The sequence below is a fragment of the Hyla sarda genome, chromosome 2, assembly GCF_029499605.1.
Source record: "Hyla sarda isolate aHylSar1 chromosome 2, aHylSar1.hap1, whole genome shotgun sequence".
Classification (NCBI taxonomy): domain Eukaryota; kingdom Metazoa; phylum Chordata; class Amphibia; order Anura; family Hylidae; genus Hyla; species Hyla sarda.
Window position 1 is genome coordinate 244632851 of NC_079190.1, and position 16887 is coordinate 244649737.

General features: G+C 40.4%; 1 protein-coding gene across 3 annotated transcripts in view; it reads left to right on the forward strand.

Annotated features, from left to right (window-relative positions):
- REPS2 (RALBP1 associated Eps domain containing 2) overlaps window positions 1-16887 on the forward strand; it is a 158927-nt gene that overhangs the window by 101975 nt on the left and 40065 nt on the right. For all 3 annotated transcript variants that reach the window (XM_056556814.1, XM_056556815.1, XM_056556813.1), the window contains 3 exons: window positions 6173-6236; window positions 8123-8265; window positions 16190-16266. In XM_056556814.1, the coding sequence (XP_056412789.1) occupies window positions 6173-6236; window positions 8123-8265; window positions 16190-16266 (284 nt within the window). The remainder of the gene's footprint in view (window positions 1-6172; window positions 6237-8122; window positions 8266-16189; window positions 16267-16887) is intronic.

Consider the following 16887-nt stretch of genomic DNA (forward strand, 5'->3'; position numbering starts at 1 on the left):
CCCATGTTATGGTGTTACCAAACAGAAAAGGGTCCTTCAATAGTACTTTGCCCTATGCAGTTATAATGGAACATTTATTTTGAGTAACCTGTTAGAACGCTGATGGGCTTATGGCTGGTAAACATCATATCATTTTCCTTCTTTCTCTTCCCATAAATGTTTATACATGAGGCAGAGGCAGAACCTGTAGCTTCTGGGTCCCGCAACAAAATCTGCAACAGGGTCACATGTGCCACTTATAATACTGGTCTCGTAAGGGGCAAATGTGCTTAGAGGCCCCTTTAGGCATCAGGGCCCTGGTGCAACTTCTTCCTCTGCACCCCCTTTAGCTACGCCCCTGATCTGAGGGCTTTCTCTGAAGAATGAGATGCCTCATTATTTTGTCAAAAAGAACCTTATCAACCAAATTTGGAGCTTTTACACAAGGACAGTCTGTGGTTTTTGATTCAGGACATGGCATCATTTAAGGTTGGGAAAGGGTATCTTGGTCTCAAGAAGGGATGCTGGGTCACATAGCCAGTCAGACCACATAGAGCCATATTTAAAAGTCACCATAACGTGATTTCTATGGTGAACCTGCCATAACCTGCTCACTGTTCATTATATTTCCAAGTTTGATCCTTAAAAATGATTTAATAGTTGTTTAAAATGACTTAATAGTTGTGACCCCCTGTATCGCATCTGAATTTGTGACCATCAGGTTTTCTGACCTTAGAGAGTATGACTGTTTATAGTACCAAACCTCTGTGTTGCAACCTGCTTGTGACTAACATTTTGCTGTATCATTTGATGCCGCACTTGACTGGCAACTACTTGTTCTGCTACATTTTTCCATCTTGGTTCCATTAATAATACCCAGATTATGTCTTGCTAAAGAAGTCCTATACTATTTGGTTTAGTTTCTTCTCCGGGCATCAAGGAAGCAGGTTTCCTTCTCAGGATTCTCTAATCCTAACAGGTACATTTTATATATATCTAATCTAGTGTATCTAAAAATCCAGCAAATGCCAGGAATGCTGTAATAGATCAAATTTATGCTGTATATTAACTATTGCTTAGGAAAGATTTAAGATGTTCCAGTTGGGAAGTTAAGAAATTTTGAAATGTAAACCTCTAAGTAAACCTCATGCTTCTCATAGAAATGGAAAAAAGGCTACAAAAACAGCCTGTAAATTTGCCTGGGCACTGCTGTAGCTTATGTTGAGGCTTACCTGATGAGAAGAAAGAGCAGGGGTAAGAAAGAGGAAAAGAGACAGGGATAGCAGGGACCAAAGGGCAGAAGCGGGGTTGTCTGGTATACTATAGGGTGATAGGTGCTGCATCGATCTGTCTGTCTGTCTGTCTATCTAGGTTTGCCTAACCATCCATAACCGTTCAGTCAGGGAAGTATGAGAAGTCCTTCTTAGCCAGGGACTACTCCTCAGGGTGCCCTCTGGTGAGATTCCTGACATTCCTCTTGGATTCCACTGCGATAGTTAGGGACTGAGGAAGGAGTCTAAATTAAAGGGGCTGTCCAAAAGTTACAAACATTACCTGTTAGATCCCCTATAACTCCAGCTATGATGCTCTCATCTTTCTCATTCAAGGATTCAAGGACAAGTCTTTCTCTAACTACTGGAGAATCCCTTTTTTTTTTATACTTTTATTCAAATGTTATCCCAAAAAATTTGAATATAAACATAGTAATTAAATAATACGGAAAATATAGACATATAGAAATAAAGCAAGGAGAGTGCAATGCAATCCAATATTATCGTCCATTGATGTAATAACAGTAAAATGAAAGCTAGCATCTTCAAATAGTTACATTCAAGCTATGCTTAAAGGGGTATTCCACCCCTAGACATCTTATCCCCTATCCAAAGGAGGGACCCCTGCGATCTCGACTACGGCACCCCAGACATCCAGTTGTGGTGACTGGGTGGTGCAGGTGATAGTGTAGGGTATATTGGTGTTAACCCTTGAATGTCGTGATGCCAGGGTGAAGTTTCCTCAATGTAATAATCCTACCGCCAACCGTCCCACTAACAGCAGGGAGAAATAACGGAATGTCCACAGCAGATTTTCTGAAATAAACTTGAGAACTTTACTGTATATTTTATGCAACGGCATGTAACACAACAGTCTTTTACGAGTAAACCGGGATACAGGTTCCTCACAGGTTTGCTGAGACTCTGGATCAATGAGCTTTGATTGCTAGCCACTGTGCTACTATTTTTAGGAGATTTGAGTTTCTAGTAGTCACACAGGATTCAGTAATTTGAGCTTTGAGTAACTCACGTTTAGTGGCTGCGGATTCTTAGGCTTTGGGCCTAGCTTGAATTGATTATTTGTGCTGAGATTAGTGCTGCTTGGTAGTCCGGCAGGAAGAGAGAGAATATAGTGGCAGCAGCCCCTAATATATATAGGGGGAGGGACAAAGCTCATTGGTCAGCAGAACCTGTCAGTTATGAACCCAGTGAACTCTGGGTATCACATGACCCAAAGGTCCTTGAACCATAATACAATCAATTCAAGGGACGTGACCTCTAAGGTCCTATACAGAGGTATTCCTATATAACATATTAAATATATATTTATTTATGCATGAAATAACATTTACATGAGGCAACTAGGGGTTAGTCCTAAGGGAGAGCCCTATTGTCATGGAGGGACTCTGGCTGAGGGGACTTTAGACAAAGGGACAGGACTAGGTCCTGTTCCAGGACACCACACAGTGCACAGAGCAAACTTTGTCATGGTCACGCCCCCTCCTATAGACTTGCATAGAGGTGTCGTGGCCGTGACATCATGAGTGGGGCACGGCTGTTACATCACAAGCCTCCGGTGCTGCACCAAAAGTTCTAAACGAACGCTGGTGCAGCAGGGAGATCGCTGGGGTCCCCAGTGGTGTGTTCTCCACGAAGAGACATCTTATCCCCAATCCCTTGGATTGGGGATAAGATGTCTAGGGGCGGAGTACCCCTTTAATGTCTGCCATCTCCTTTCCTAGCAGCAGTTTTGGGGTCTATGTAACATTCTGTAGTGTGAACAGACCTAAAATGTAATTATATCAAGCTGGACAATCCGATTATGAAAGAGACCTCCCATTCCAATTAATAATCTAGTTGCCTGCCTTTGAAGCCTCTTCAGATCTTCTATGTCCTGTTTAAAATTTGGAACCAAAATCTGCGTCCTATATTTTAAACGTACTCCAAGAGGGGTTTATAGAGGAACTGCAGAATTTGACCACCCTAATATCTTTTTTACTTCTACCCAGAATACCCGAATCCTAATCTCATTCTGTTATCCCCAGTGTGAATACTGCGGCCTAGGTGCATTAATTGTATCAACATTAAAATTAATCTGCCATATCATTTCCCATGCTGCCAGCATATCCTGGTTATTCTGTAATACTGAGGTTAATTAAAAACTGACAATTCTCAGTTGACACTTCTCGCTGATCGGTGAAACTTCTCGTTGATTGGTGACACTTTTCATGCTTGCTGAGCCTTCTCAAGGCCTAGTATTAGGAATGAGTGTTCCTAGGAATGCTTATTTTCCTGATAATTGACTTGTATTAAAGTGGTTTATCACAGAACCTTGTGGTATCCTACTGCTGAATTTCCTGGAAAATAATGCAGTGGAGACATATGGGGGAGATTTATCAAAACCTGTCCAGAGGAAAAGTTGCTGAGTTGCCCATAGCAACCAATCAGATCGCTCCTTTTATATTTCAGAGGCCTTTTCAAAAATGAAAGAAGCGATCTGATTGGTTGCTATGGGCAACTCAGCAACTTTTCCTCTGGACAGGTTTTGATAAATGTCCCCCACAATTTATCTAAAAACATCTTAAATCCTAATATTGTTTCTAATACCTAAAACGGCAACAGGCCGTCTATTCACACGTACAGTATTCTGCGCAGACTTGATGCGCTAGATTTTCTGCTGTAGTTTTCAATGTTAACTAAATGACTGAGCACAGCTTCAATCCTGTGCATCAAATCTGTGCAGAATACTGTACGTGTGACTAGACCCTAAGGGTATGTTCACACGAGCGGACCCACAGCATATTTTACGCTAAAGGACCGCTGCATGGTGGCTATACATGTGCCTGCTCAGAGTGGCAATACGCCGCTACAAGCAGACACACTGAAGCGATGTGTGAGTCGCCGCAGATGTGCGGTGTACTTGCACACATCACAGCCGCTCCCCCTGCTCCATGAGCTAGGCAGAGAGAAGTGATGTGCGATGTGCAAGTATTCTGTGTGTCTGCTCGTAGCGGCATATTGCTGCTCTGAGCAGGCACATGTAAAGCCACCATGCAGGGGTCCTTCAGCCCACATGTAAAGCCACCATGCATTACAATTTCAGCCCACGGTCCTGTTTTGTCTAAAAGCAACCATTTTGGAAATTCCATCAAGCCAGTGCAATGGGAAATTCATAGCACAATGTGATCTAGCATTAGATTTTATACCTTTTACTTTCTGAGTTTCTCAGTGTTTTCTGTAAATGGTAAAATCATTTTGTTTTAAATAAGATATGTTTATGTTGAATTTTATCCAGATTTTTTTACAGTAGCTTTTAAATATCTTAGATATACTGAATATTTGCCATTTCAGAATGGAACATTGATTTTGCAGTGTGCCATTCTTTAAAGAAGAACCATTATAAGGATGGCACACCCTTCCATACTATACAAAATATTACAAAATGTAAAAAAAAGTTATTGTCCATTAAAGTGAATGGAAGCTGAGGGTAAAATTCATTCACTAATTATGCAAATTCATTACATCTCAAGGCAGGTGGTGTAAAGTTATGTAATGGCTGGAGTAGTGGATCCACTGTACCACTGTGGACGATGGTGAAAGCCGCACCAGGGAGCGCAGTCTAAGGAGCTGCTGGTTTTCACCAGAGCCCGCCGCAAAGCGGGATGGACTTGCTGCGGCAGGCGAATTCTCAGGTCGCTACCCCTGGCGTGACTTGCACACAGTGGCGGCCGATATGAGGCGAGGTACAGATTCGTAAGGCAACTCAGAGTCAGGGACCGGCAGGATGGTCAGGGCAGGTGGCAAGGTTCAGTGGTCAGGAAACTTAGCAAATGGTACCGGTACACAGTATGGCAGAACACAGTAAAGAAACACTTTCTCAATGGCTAGTATGCACAAAGATCCAGCAGGGAACAAGAGGAAGTGCTGACACTTTATAGAGTCAGCGCCCAGCAATAAACAATTACCGGTGCGCTGGACCTTTAAATTTCAGAGAGCTGGCACGCGCGCCCTAGGAAGCAGGCTCACGCACGTCGGCTGTCAGGGAGAACGAAAGAGCCAGGAGCGCGGCAGGGTATATAGTAGGTGGCTGAGTGTGCCCGCAACCCAGTATGCGGGACGCAGCAGTGCCCGCCCCGGGGACGGTATGGGGGAACGGGCTAGGAGTGTGCCCGCAGCCAGCACGTTGAACTGCGCGTGCAACTCCTAACAAGTTATATGGTAAAACAGCACAATACAGAAAACATCTGAAATGTAAACATGCACCAAAATAGTTATAGTAATGGTGTGATGTTATGCACACAAGGACTACCACTTGGTAATCTTAAAACCACAGTTAATAGTTCATTCCCCCATTGCTCTATAGTGACAGAGGCCTGAAGAAATAGCAATCTGTCACTACTAAGGTGTGCATGCTTATTTAAAATATCCTTTTTAAAGGGGTATTCCAGGCAAAACCTTTTTTTATATATATCAACTGGCTCCGGAAAGTTAAACAGATTTGTAAATTACTTCTATTAAAACATCTTAATCCTTCCAATAGTTATTAGCTTCTGAAGTTTTCTGTCTAACTGCTCTCTGATGACTCACGTCCCGGGAGCTGTGCATGATGGGAGAATATCCCCATTGGAACTGCACAGCTCCCGGGACGTGAGTCATCAGAGAGCAGTTAGACAGAAAACAACAACTCAACTTCAGAAGCTAATAACTATTGGAAGGATTAAGATTTTTTAATAGAAGTAATTTACAAATCTGTTTAACTTTCCGGAGCCAGTTGATATATAAAAAAAAGTTTGGGCCTGGAATACCCCTTTAATAATTGTTTTATTACATTTTCATACAGTATACTCTAAAATATAACATGGCAAAAACATTACAGCTTTGATATTAAACACCTAATGCTCTTCTTTTCTAATATCTTGCAGGTTCTGTAGCAAGAAGCTTCTTTACCAAATCAAAGCTTTCTATCCCAGAACTTTCACACATTTGGTAAATATGGAAGGACAAATAGCCTTGTTACCTCTGGTTGCCAGCATTCACATATGCCATATTTTTCATGGAAACATTAGCTTTCTTTTCATTCAAGGGTGAATGAGTAACCCTAGCATTACTTTAGATGGTGGAGGCCATGTAGACACGGGGTGGAGGTGGAGGCCATGTAGACACTGGGTGGAGGTGGAGGCCATGTAGACACGGGGTGGAGGTGGAGGCCATGTAGACACGGGGTGGAGGTGGAGGCCATGTAGACACGGGGTGGAGGTGGAGGCCATGTAGACACGGGGTGGAGGGGGAGGCCATGTAGACACGGGGATAACAGTAAGGCTATGTTTACACAGTGGAAAGAATGAGAAATGTCCAACCAGAAACCCCCTCAGATGTTTCTGCTCCAAAAATTCACCCGCATACACGGTGCAGCAGAATACCATCAATAATAAAAACAATGGGACTTTGCTGCAACTCAATTTCCTAGCTGAATTTTTCCGCCAGGAAACTCCTCTCGGAAATTTCATTGTGGGATCATGGCCTAAGGCTATGTTTTCACTAGGCACTTTTTGAGAAACTGCCACTGCAGTTTTTGAGCCAAAGCCAGAAATGGATTCATGAGGTAGGAAAGGTAAAACTCCTTCCTTTATATTTCTCATTCCTTATGATTACACTTCTGGCTTTGGCTTCCAAAAAACTGTAGGTAGGTAATTAATTCAGCATTGTGGTCCTTTATTTTTCATCATTGGTGGTGGTATAAGAGGTCAGACCTTTACTTATCATAAAAGTATAATGTATCCTAGTGATATGCGATCACTTTTTGATACTCCTTTTAAAGGGGTACTCCGGCATGAAGACATCTTATCCCCTATCCAAAGGATAGGGGATAAGATGCCTGATCACGCGGGTCCCGCCGCTGGGGACCCCCGTGATCTTGCAGGCACCACCCTGTTACAATCAGTCCCCGGATCATGTTCGCTCCGGTTCTGATGAGTGGCGATCATGGGGCCGTGACATTGTGATGTCACGGCTCCGCCCCCGTTTGACATCACGCTTCGCCCCTCAATGCAAGCCTATGGGAGGGGGCATGACAGCTTGAGGGCATGACGTCACATGGGGGCAGGGCCGTGACGTCACAATGCTCCGGCCCCGTGATCGCCACTCATCAGACCCGGAGCGAACATGCTCCAGGGACTGATTGTAACGGAGTGCTGCGTGCAAGATCACGGGGGTCCCCAGCGGCGGGACCCGCGCGATCAGGCATCTTATCCCCTATCCTTTGGAAAGGGGATAAGATGTCTTCACGCCGGAGTACCCCTTTAATCCTAACTTCTGTTTAGCACAATGGACAAGAAAAGCATACTGTAGGCACTGCTAAAGGAGTAGGTCAGACAGGCAGAATTCAGGTTTATATAGTTATGTCTTAACACGGCACTTGTTGTTTCTGCATGTATACTTATATGTATGTATATTTTAATTGGGTTTATAAAATATAGCGTGCAGCTCTATCGCCATGTACAGCCGTAAGCAAAAGTTTTGAGACTGACACAGATTTTGGTTTTTTACAAAGTTTGCAGCTTCACTGTTTTTGGATCTTAACATAATAGAAATTTTGGGTCCTTGGCCAGGAAATTCCCCATATCTCAATCCCATGCTAGGGTGAATTGTAGAAATCCTGAAAAAGAAGGATCAACACTGTAAAAAACTGATGTGTTTGTCAATTAAAGGTAAAAACACTTCTGAAATGTTTCTACTTGTACTTTAGTATACCATAGAATCATCTGACTAAAAGACCTAAAATCACTGAAGCAGCAAAGTTCGTGAACATCAAAATGTGTGTCATTTGTGCCTCGAAACCTTTCTTCATATTCTGTTTCTCTGTTTTCTTTCAGGGACCTTAGTGATGTTGACTGTGATGGTGCTTTGACATTGGCAGAATTTTTTGCAGCTTTCCACCTTATTGTTGCTAAGAAAAATGGATACGATTTACCAGATACACTTCCCAAAACTTTGCTGTCTGAAATACTTAAACCAAGTGAGTCAGTTCTACATTCTTCTGAAATCTAATTTGTCGTTGGATCTGCTTTATTTTCTTACACAGTGCAGTATTAAACATGTTCGTTCTTTACTTGAGAACATAAAAACTATGAACATATGATAGCTTCATTTAAAGGAATACTCCGGTACTTTTTTATACCTGACACAATGGGAATATTGCTAAAAAATAAATAAAAAGTCAAAACCCTATACGGGAGTACTCTTTTAAAGGGGTACTCCCGTGGAAAACTTTTTTTTATTTTTTTTTTATCAACTGGTGCCAGAAAACAGATTTGTAAATCACTTCTATTTAAAAATCTTAATCCTTCCAGTACTTTTTAGAAGCTGTATACTAAAGAGAAATCCAAAAAAGAAAGGCATTTCCTCTGATGTCATGACCACAGTGCTCTCTGCTGACCTCTGCTGTCCATTTTAGGAACTGTCGAGAGCAGAGACAGGGAAAATCCCCATAGCAAACATATGCTGCTCTGGACAGTTCCTAAAATGGACAGCAGAGGTCAGCAGAGAGCACTGTGGTCATGACATCAGAGGAAATGCATTTCTTTTTTGGATTTCTCTTTAGTATACAGCCCCTAAAAAGTACTGGAAAGATTAAGATTTTGTTAATAGAAGTGATTTACAAATCTGTTTAACTTTCTTGCACCAGTTGATTAAAAAAAAAAAAGGTTTCCACGGGATTACCCCTTTAACCCCTTAAGGACTCAGCCCATTTGGACCTTAAGGACTAAGACAATTTTATATTTACGTTTTCGTTTTTTCCTCCTCCCCTTCAAAAAATCATAACTCAGACTAGTATGGAGGCTTGTTTTTTGCGCGACCAGTTGTCCGTTGTAATGCCATCACTCACTTTATCATAAAATGTATTGCTCAACCAAAAAAAGACTATTTGTGTGGGGAAATTAAAAAGAAAACTGCAATTTAGCAAATTTTGGAAGGTTTTGTTTTCACGCCGGACAATTTATGGTAAAAATGACATATGTTTTTTTATTCTCTGGGTCAATACGATTAAAATGATACCCATGATTATACACTTTTCTATTACTGTTGCGCTTTAAAAAAATCGCAAACTTTTTAACCAAATTAGTACGTTTAAAATCCCCCTATTTTGAAGACCTATAACTTTTTCATTTTTCCGTATAAGCGGTGGTATGAGGGCTCATTTTTTGCGCCGTGATCTTTACTTTTTATTAATACCATATTTGCTTATACAAAACTTTTATTACATTTTTTATTAATTTTTTTGGGAATAAAATGTTATAAAAAAGCAGCTATTTTGGACTTTTTTTTTTTTTTTTTTACGTTCACGCCTTTCACCGTACGGGATCATTTACATTTTATTTTAATAGTTTGGATATTTACGCACGCGGGGATACCAAATATGTATATAAAATAATTTTTTTACACTTTTTGGGGCTAAAATAGGGAAAATGGGACAATTTACGTTTTTATTGGGGAGGGGGTTTTTCACATTTTTTTTACTTTTTTTTTTACTTTTTTTACTTTTATTTTTACACTCTTATAGTCCCCATAGGGGACTATTTATAGCAACCATTCAATTGCTAATGCTGTTCAGTGCTATGTATAGGACACAGCATTATCGGTCATCTTCTCCTCTGATCTGCGGGAAGGCAGATCAGAGCAGAAGACTCCCGGAAGACAGCGGAGGCAGGTGAGGGGACCTCCGTCTGCCGTGCAGGATGATCGGATCGCCGCGGCAGCACTGCGGGCGATCCGATCATCCTGTTATGTGACCGCAATGCTGCAGATGCCGTGATCTGTATTGATCACGGCATCTGAGGGGTTAATGGCGGACATCCGCGGGATCGCGGGTGTCCACCATTACCGGCGGGTCCCTGGCTGCGATCCACATTGTGCCGGCATCGCTCCGATGCCCGCGGTTATACTCAGGACGTAAATGTACGTCCTGGTGCGTTAAGTACCACATCACCAGGACGTACATTTACGTCCTGCGTCGTTAAGGGGTTAAGCATTCAATACATTTTATAATATTGTACTTTTTGCCACATGTTGTTGTTATGGTCGATACATTAAACACGCTTAAGATGGGCCTGACATAAATATTTTTTCAGTTGTCATTCTTCTTTTGTTTTCCATTGTTTTTTTTATTTTTATTTTTTAGCAAATGCTATTTGTTAAAAAAAAATATGTCCAGACATTTTACTATTGATGTCCATACAATTCAGTGGTAAAAAAAAAACTGTCTTTTGGACATTTTTGAGACATAAAATTTATGTTTTTTGGACATCTCAAAAGCATGCCAAAAATTTAAAAAAGGTAAGGGCATTAAACAAAGTAACTATTTATAAGTTGTCTACTAATCCTGACAAGTACCATAACAGGGGTCAGAAGGTTAAAGAATTGGCCCACTTTTTCCCAAAATATTGCTACTATAGTCCATAGGTTGTGTCTAGTATTGCAGCACTATGACTTACTACTGAATCTGACTGAGCTGCAGTACCAGATACCACTCATGAACATTCTCTGGACATAAGTAAATTTCTTTTCTAATCTCATATTATCGCTTTAATAACTATTTGTAAGAGAGACTAATGCGAATGAATGCATCTCTGAATAAGAATATGTTCTTACTAAATAAATAAATAATCATAAAAAAAATTATATATTCTGTATACCATTTGACTCAAAATGCTGTAACATGAGTCATGATTCTCCATGCCTGTTTATGATTTATAAGCTTTTAACTCACATAACTTCCCTGGTCAATTTTTTTAAATTATCAATATAAATATATATATATATGAAACTGGATGTCCAGCGCCAGGATACATGCAAAACAGGTTCTTTATTGCTTTAAAACGCCATGACAGGGGTCAGAGTGTGACACGTTTCAGGTGCGTTAGCACCCTTAATCGTCACACTCTGACCCCTGTCATGGCGTTTTAAAGCAATAAAGAACCTGTTTTGCACGTATCCTGGCGCTGGACATCCAGTTTCTTATCTTGCTAAGTGGTGCTGCCTCGCACAGTCCGTGCGCCTCGGGGCCTCTGAGGGTGAGCTGAGAATTCCATACATTTCTAAATATATATATATATATATATATATATATATATATGAGAGATAAGAACAGCACATCCTAAAAAATGCAAACAGTCAGTCAGTGCACGCCATATTCTGGGCCCTGGTCAGAGATCCCAACTTTAAGATATCCGCAGGAAAGGAGGGCAGCACACAGACATAAACATTTCAACGATCTCACATTTTCAAGCATCGAAAACGATGATGTGAGATCGTTGAAACGTTGCACCTTTGTATTGTGCTGGGGATGAAATAAAACTTCACCTGGATTGATTACGTCTGTGTGCTGCCCTCCTTTCCTGTGGATATATATATATATATATATATATATATATATATATATATATATGTTCCATAATTACATGATTTATATTTAGGATGTTGAACAACATTTGAATTCTGTCTTTATTCTTTTATTCTTTCTCTGTTGATTATTCCTGTAAGGCAGTTGCTAAGGCTGGCGCATTTCTTCCATAAGCAGAATGCATGCATTGTATCAGTATTCTCAAAGATTCATTTGGGGTTTTATTAACACATCAAGGTTATATAGTAAATGTATTATACAAAATTATAAAAGACAGATCAACACCATCTATTTGTATTTGTACATAAATAAATTATATACAGCTCCTCCGATGCCAATCTATCGTGCTGTTGTTCCCCCGAGCAGACATGTCTAGAATGAGAATCAAACTGCTAGCTAACATGGAGCCACAGACTTGTGCTATCTCTTAATGAAAGGGTAGAATCTGCATTTAAAAAAACTACTGAAACAAATTGAAGAGCTAATAACTTTGTCCCTGGTGGTGTAATACTTGTTGGACTAGTGCTTCCACTGTGGTCTAGGCTAGGGTAATAGAGGAATTATTGTTTATTCCCTGGTAGTCAAAGGTAGCGGATGAATTAATGCCTGGCATTTGTGGTGGCCCAGTAAAAGGGGGTGTTACCCCATACTCCTGCTGTCCTGTCAGGCAGCCTCCTTCAGTGTCCCCAAGGCCCCCTGCACTTTTTTCCCCATTGTAAATATGTTTTACCATGTAAAGTGTTATAAAATGTAATGTTGCTTTAAGAGTTATACCATGTGATATATCATGTGATTGTTACCCAGGAGGTACCAGTGACCAGGTGATCCCAAGAGTGACCTATAGACTCCCTGCTAGTCTCCCCCATATAAGCCCTGGGTGGAGCTAGCTTTGCTCTCTTTGAGCTCTGCTCTTCTGCTAAGCTGAGGTCCAGTGCAGTTGTGCCTTGTGTGTGTGTCCAGAGTGTTGGAGACCTCAAAGTCCAGTCCTGCAGCCACCATCAAGTCAAGTTAGCTAAAGTCACAGCTTTATGAGTCAAGTCAAGTCAGTCACTGTCATCTGTCAAGTCAGCGTGGTCTGCATTCAATTGTCCAGTCCTACTACAAGTGCCATCAAGGTCTCTGTGTCACTGGTCACCTCCTTGGGCCCTGGCTAAACTGTATAGACTTTACCAACTGTCTACCCTCAGTAAAGCTACCGTTGTCCATAACTTAGCATCAGAGTCTTTATTGCTCCCGTGCCTAGCCCAGGATCCAGTGGTATACCTTTGGGTGGTTTTTGGCTAAACCACACCCTGGCATCACGAATACAAGGGGTTAATGCCATCTGCCCTTAGGGTAACAACCTCTGCCCTGCACCACACACCCCACCACCACACATTCAATAGTTTACTCACCTACCCAGGCTTCAGTGATTTTTCCCTATTCCTTTCTCTCAGATCTATTAAAATATGTTTATGATCCTGCATGATAAACAGCAAGGAAAGAAACATTTCAGAAACTGTGGGGGAGATTTATCAATACCTGTGCAGAGGAACAGTTGCCCAGTTGCCCATAGCAACAAATCAGATAACTTCTTTCATTTTGCAGAGGCCTTGTTAAAATGAAAGAAAAAATCTGATTGGTTGCTATGGGCAACTGGGCAACTTTCCTTTGCACAAGTTTTGATAAATCTCCCCCTATGATTTTAAGAACACTTTGGGACTCATTTACTAAGAGTGTGGGGTTTTTACTAGTGGAAAATGTTGTTTCAGACTTGTAGGATTCCACTCTATTTACTATGGGGATTCACAGATTTACAAGTCGGGAACATTTTCTGACCAGCTTTTTCTAGGTGGAACTTTCCAGCCATTTATCCACAGGATTTTCTGTCAATAGTAGGTTGGGTTGTGAAACCACGCCCTTTTTGTACCAGTCATGCCCCCTTTGGGACAGACCACGACCCTTTTTCGGCTTTTCACAGTGCAATGTCGGGTTTGTCAGATTTTCCTGGCTCACACTGTTGCACACTGGCGCAGACATGTCGCAGACACTCTGCACCAAAATAACCCAACAAAAACTGGTCTGTTTTAGCTTAGTAAATGAGGACTATGTTTTTAAGTGTTTAAAAACTCCCATCTAAACCTATATGGTACTGATAAAAATTAAGATCACAGTGAAAAAAATAAGCCCTTAGTCAGGAAAGGGTGATTTTACAGGGGTTGTCCGCTAAAAAAAACCAACCTGGTATGGCGTTTAAAACTATAATAAAGCAACTTACTAATATAATGTTATTATCCATACTGCACAGATCTTCCATATTAGCTCTGCTGTCTCTCTTGTAGTTGTGACATCACGTCACACTCTCCAAAAGCAGTCAGCTATGTCCCTTCTCCTCCCTCCTCTCCTGTCTGCTAAGGACGAGACCATTGATGTGAAGAAGGGAAGCTTATATTACTGTTTATTAGGAAGCCTTTCTCAGATAAGACAGTAGTGAGCCTGTTTTGAAGAAAACTACTTTAACTGAGCAAGCTTTTCTGCTGTCTTACAAATCTAATGAGTAGTAATATGGGCTCCCCCTCTTCACATTAATGGTCTCATCCTTAACAGACAAGAGGGGAGGGGGAAGCAATGATGGAGCAGACTGCTTTTAGAGAGTGTGGCGTGATGTCTTAGCTACAAGGAAGCATAGCTAAAATAAAGAGATCTGTTTATTTCACTGGACAACCGTTTTATGCATATTCATTACAAAAACTAAAAAAGTTTGACAAATAATTAACCTAAATAATACACCTAACATGTCACTTAAATTTGAAAAATTTAGTTTTTTTCTCTTTACTTCACCTCACAGCTTTTTATGTTTTTTTTTTGTTGGTTTTGCAGCATATTTTATGGAAAAAATGAAAGGTGTCATTACAAAGTACAATTGATTCTGCAGAAAACAAGCCCTTATATAGGTCTGTAGATGAGTCTGTAGAGTTATGGCTATTAGAAGGCGATGAAGAAAAAAATCAAAATGCAAAAACCAAAATTTAACTGCATCATTAATGGGGTATAAGCATTTTTTGACATTATTTGTCACTGCATATGACCTAGTTTACTGCTTTGTGTGTGTCCCTTGACATTGCTAAGCAGCTTAATATTATGCAAATGTTATCAGCAAGCATGACTGAAATGATGAATTGCACTATTAAAATGGGTGGACACGTCCTATTAGAAATGCACTGCACTTTTCTCCATGTGTAATCAGGTTTTGTAAAAATAGATGTAGTCAGTCACACAAAAAGACACTAGTCAGAGTGTATTTAACTTCGTCTCTATATAGTACTAACTTCCTAACATCAAAATAGGAATAGACACAATGTGGAAAGAAGCGTGGACACTGAAAACCCTCTCAAACAAGAGCAGTACGTAATACATTCTTAATAATTAAGGGTTAATGATCTCTGTTGGCGTCCAAGCTTTCTGAGTCAGCTGTTTTTTTTTTTTTTTCTAACACCCCAATCCTGATCTACTGGGAATGTGCCCAGTAGGGAAGATTATCAGTCTGGGCATATAAAGATGCTTTCTTGGTTGTATCCAAATCAAAAACTCCAGCTGGTGGGAACCCCACAACATCAACACTCTACTTAGTAAAGTGCTTCCAACATACCACTGTGTAAAAACTATAACACTTGAATGAGGCAGGTTTAAAAATTCAAGGCCCTTGGCCAGTAGGGGCGCTATAGTAGGGCAAAAGTATTTTAGGTCCAGGCTACCGAACCCCAACTGATCAGACACCAATGGATTGAAAAAAGATTGATATGACATCATTTCATTTAGCGTCAGTAACCTTTAAAGGGGTTATCCAGGAAAAAACTTTTTTTTTTATATATCAACTGGCTCCAGAAAGTTAAACAGATTTGTAAATTACTTCTATTAAAAAATCTTAATCCTTTCAGTACTTATGAGCTTCTGAAGTTAAGGTTGTTCTTTTCTGTCTAAGTGCTCTCTGATTACACGTGTCTCGGGAAGTGCCCAGTTTAGAAGAGGTTTGCTATGAGGATTTGCTTCTAAACTGGGCGGTTCCCGAGACACGTGTCATCAGAGAGCACTTAGACAGAAAAGAACAACCTTAACTTCAGAAGCTCATGAGTACTGAAAGGATTAAGATTTTTTAATGGAAGTAATTTACAAATCTGTTTAACTTTCTGGAGCCAGTTGATATATAAAAAAAGTTTTTTCCTGGATAGCCCCTTTAAAAACAACTTAAGGAGGCCATACACAATACAGGAAGTTTAAAGGGGTTCTCCGGTGCTTACACATCTTTTACGGTGGTCGCCTGTAATCAGACGTGTTCGCTCCGGGGACTGATTACAAACGGGGTGCCGTGTGCAAGATCCCGGGGGTCCCCAGCAGCAGGACTCCCGCGATCAGGCATCTTATCCCCTATCCTTTGGATAGGGAAAAGATGTGTAAGCACCGGAGAACCCCTTTAAGAATAAAATGAGATCATTTAAAAGACTATATACAGTCACGTGTGTTGATAAGAAACATCACAAATATGTGTTTTTATATTTGACAGCACCTGTAAAGCCCAGCACAGATGGTGTATATGAGGCATACCGTGGAACTAACACAGTTTGCTCCGCTAGGAAAGAGGTAAGACAATAATGCTTCATACATATGTAGGCCTTCACACAATGAAGTTTTGAGGCAGCTCTTGGTTTGGTTGTTTAACTAAAATCGGGAGTAGATTCTAAATTGAATAAGGGTTCTTTAAATTTTTTGGAATTAGTAGCAAGCACTATAACAGGCTGCAACAATATAAACCCCCATCAATTCCTGGTACATTTGCCAAATGTATCTTTGGGACCTCAGTGACCTGACATACTCAAAAAAAGTGTCCTTTTAGCATACGTTAGGGAGAAGTTTTTTTTAACTGCATTGAAGAGCAAACTTGACTAAAGTATCCTATAAAATAGAATGCTGAGTGCAATACATTTTTATAATGGGAGCCTATGTGCCAACATACACTACGAACACAGTGGAGCCAGAGCTTATAAAAAAAAAAACATGCACACACACCAATCAGCCATAACATGACAAATTCAGAATCAAATCGAACTACTAAAAACATTAGAACAAAAGTTACCATAAAAAAAAAAATAGATAAAAAAAAAAAAAGATATATATATATATATATATATATATATATATAAATTATAAACACTGATGAAAAAGTCCCATCTAAACCAAAATTGGACTGGTAGAAAACTAAAG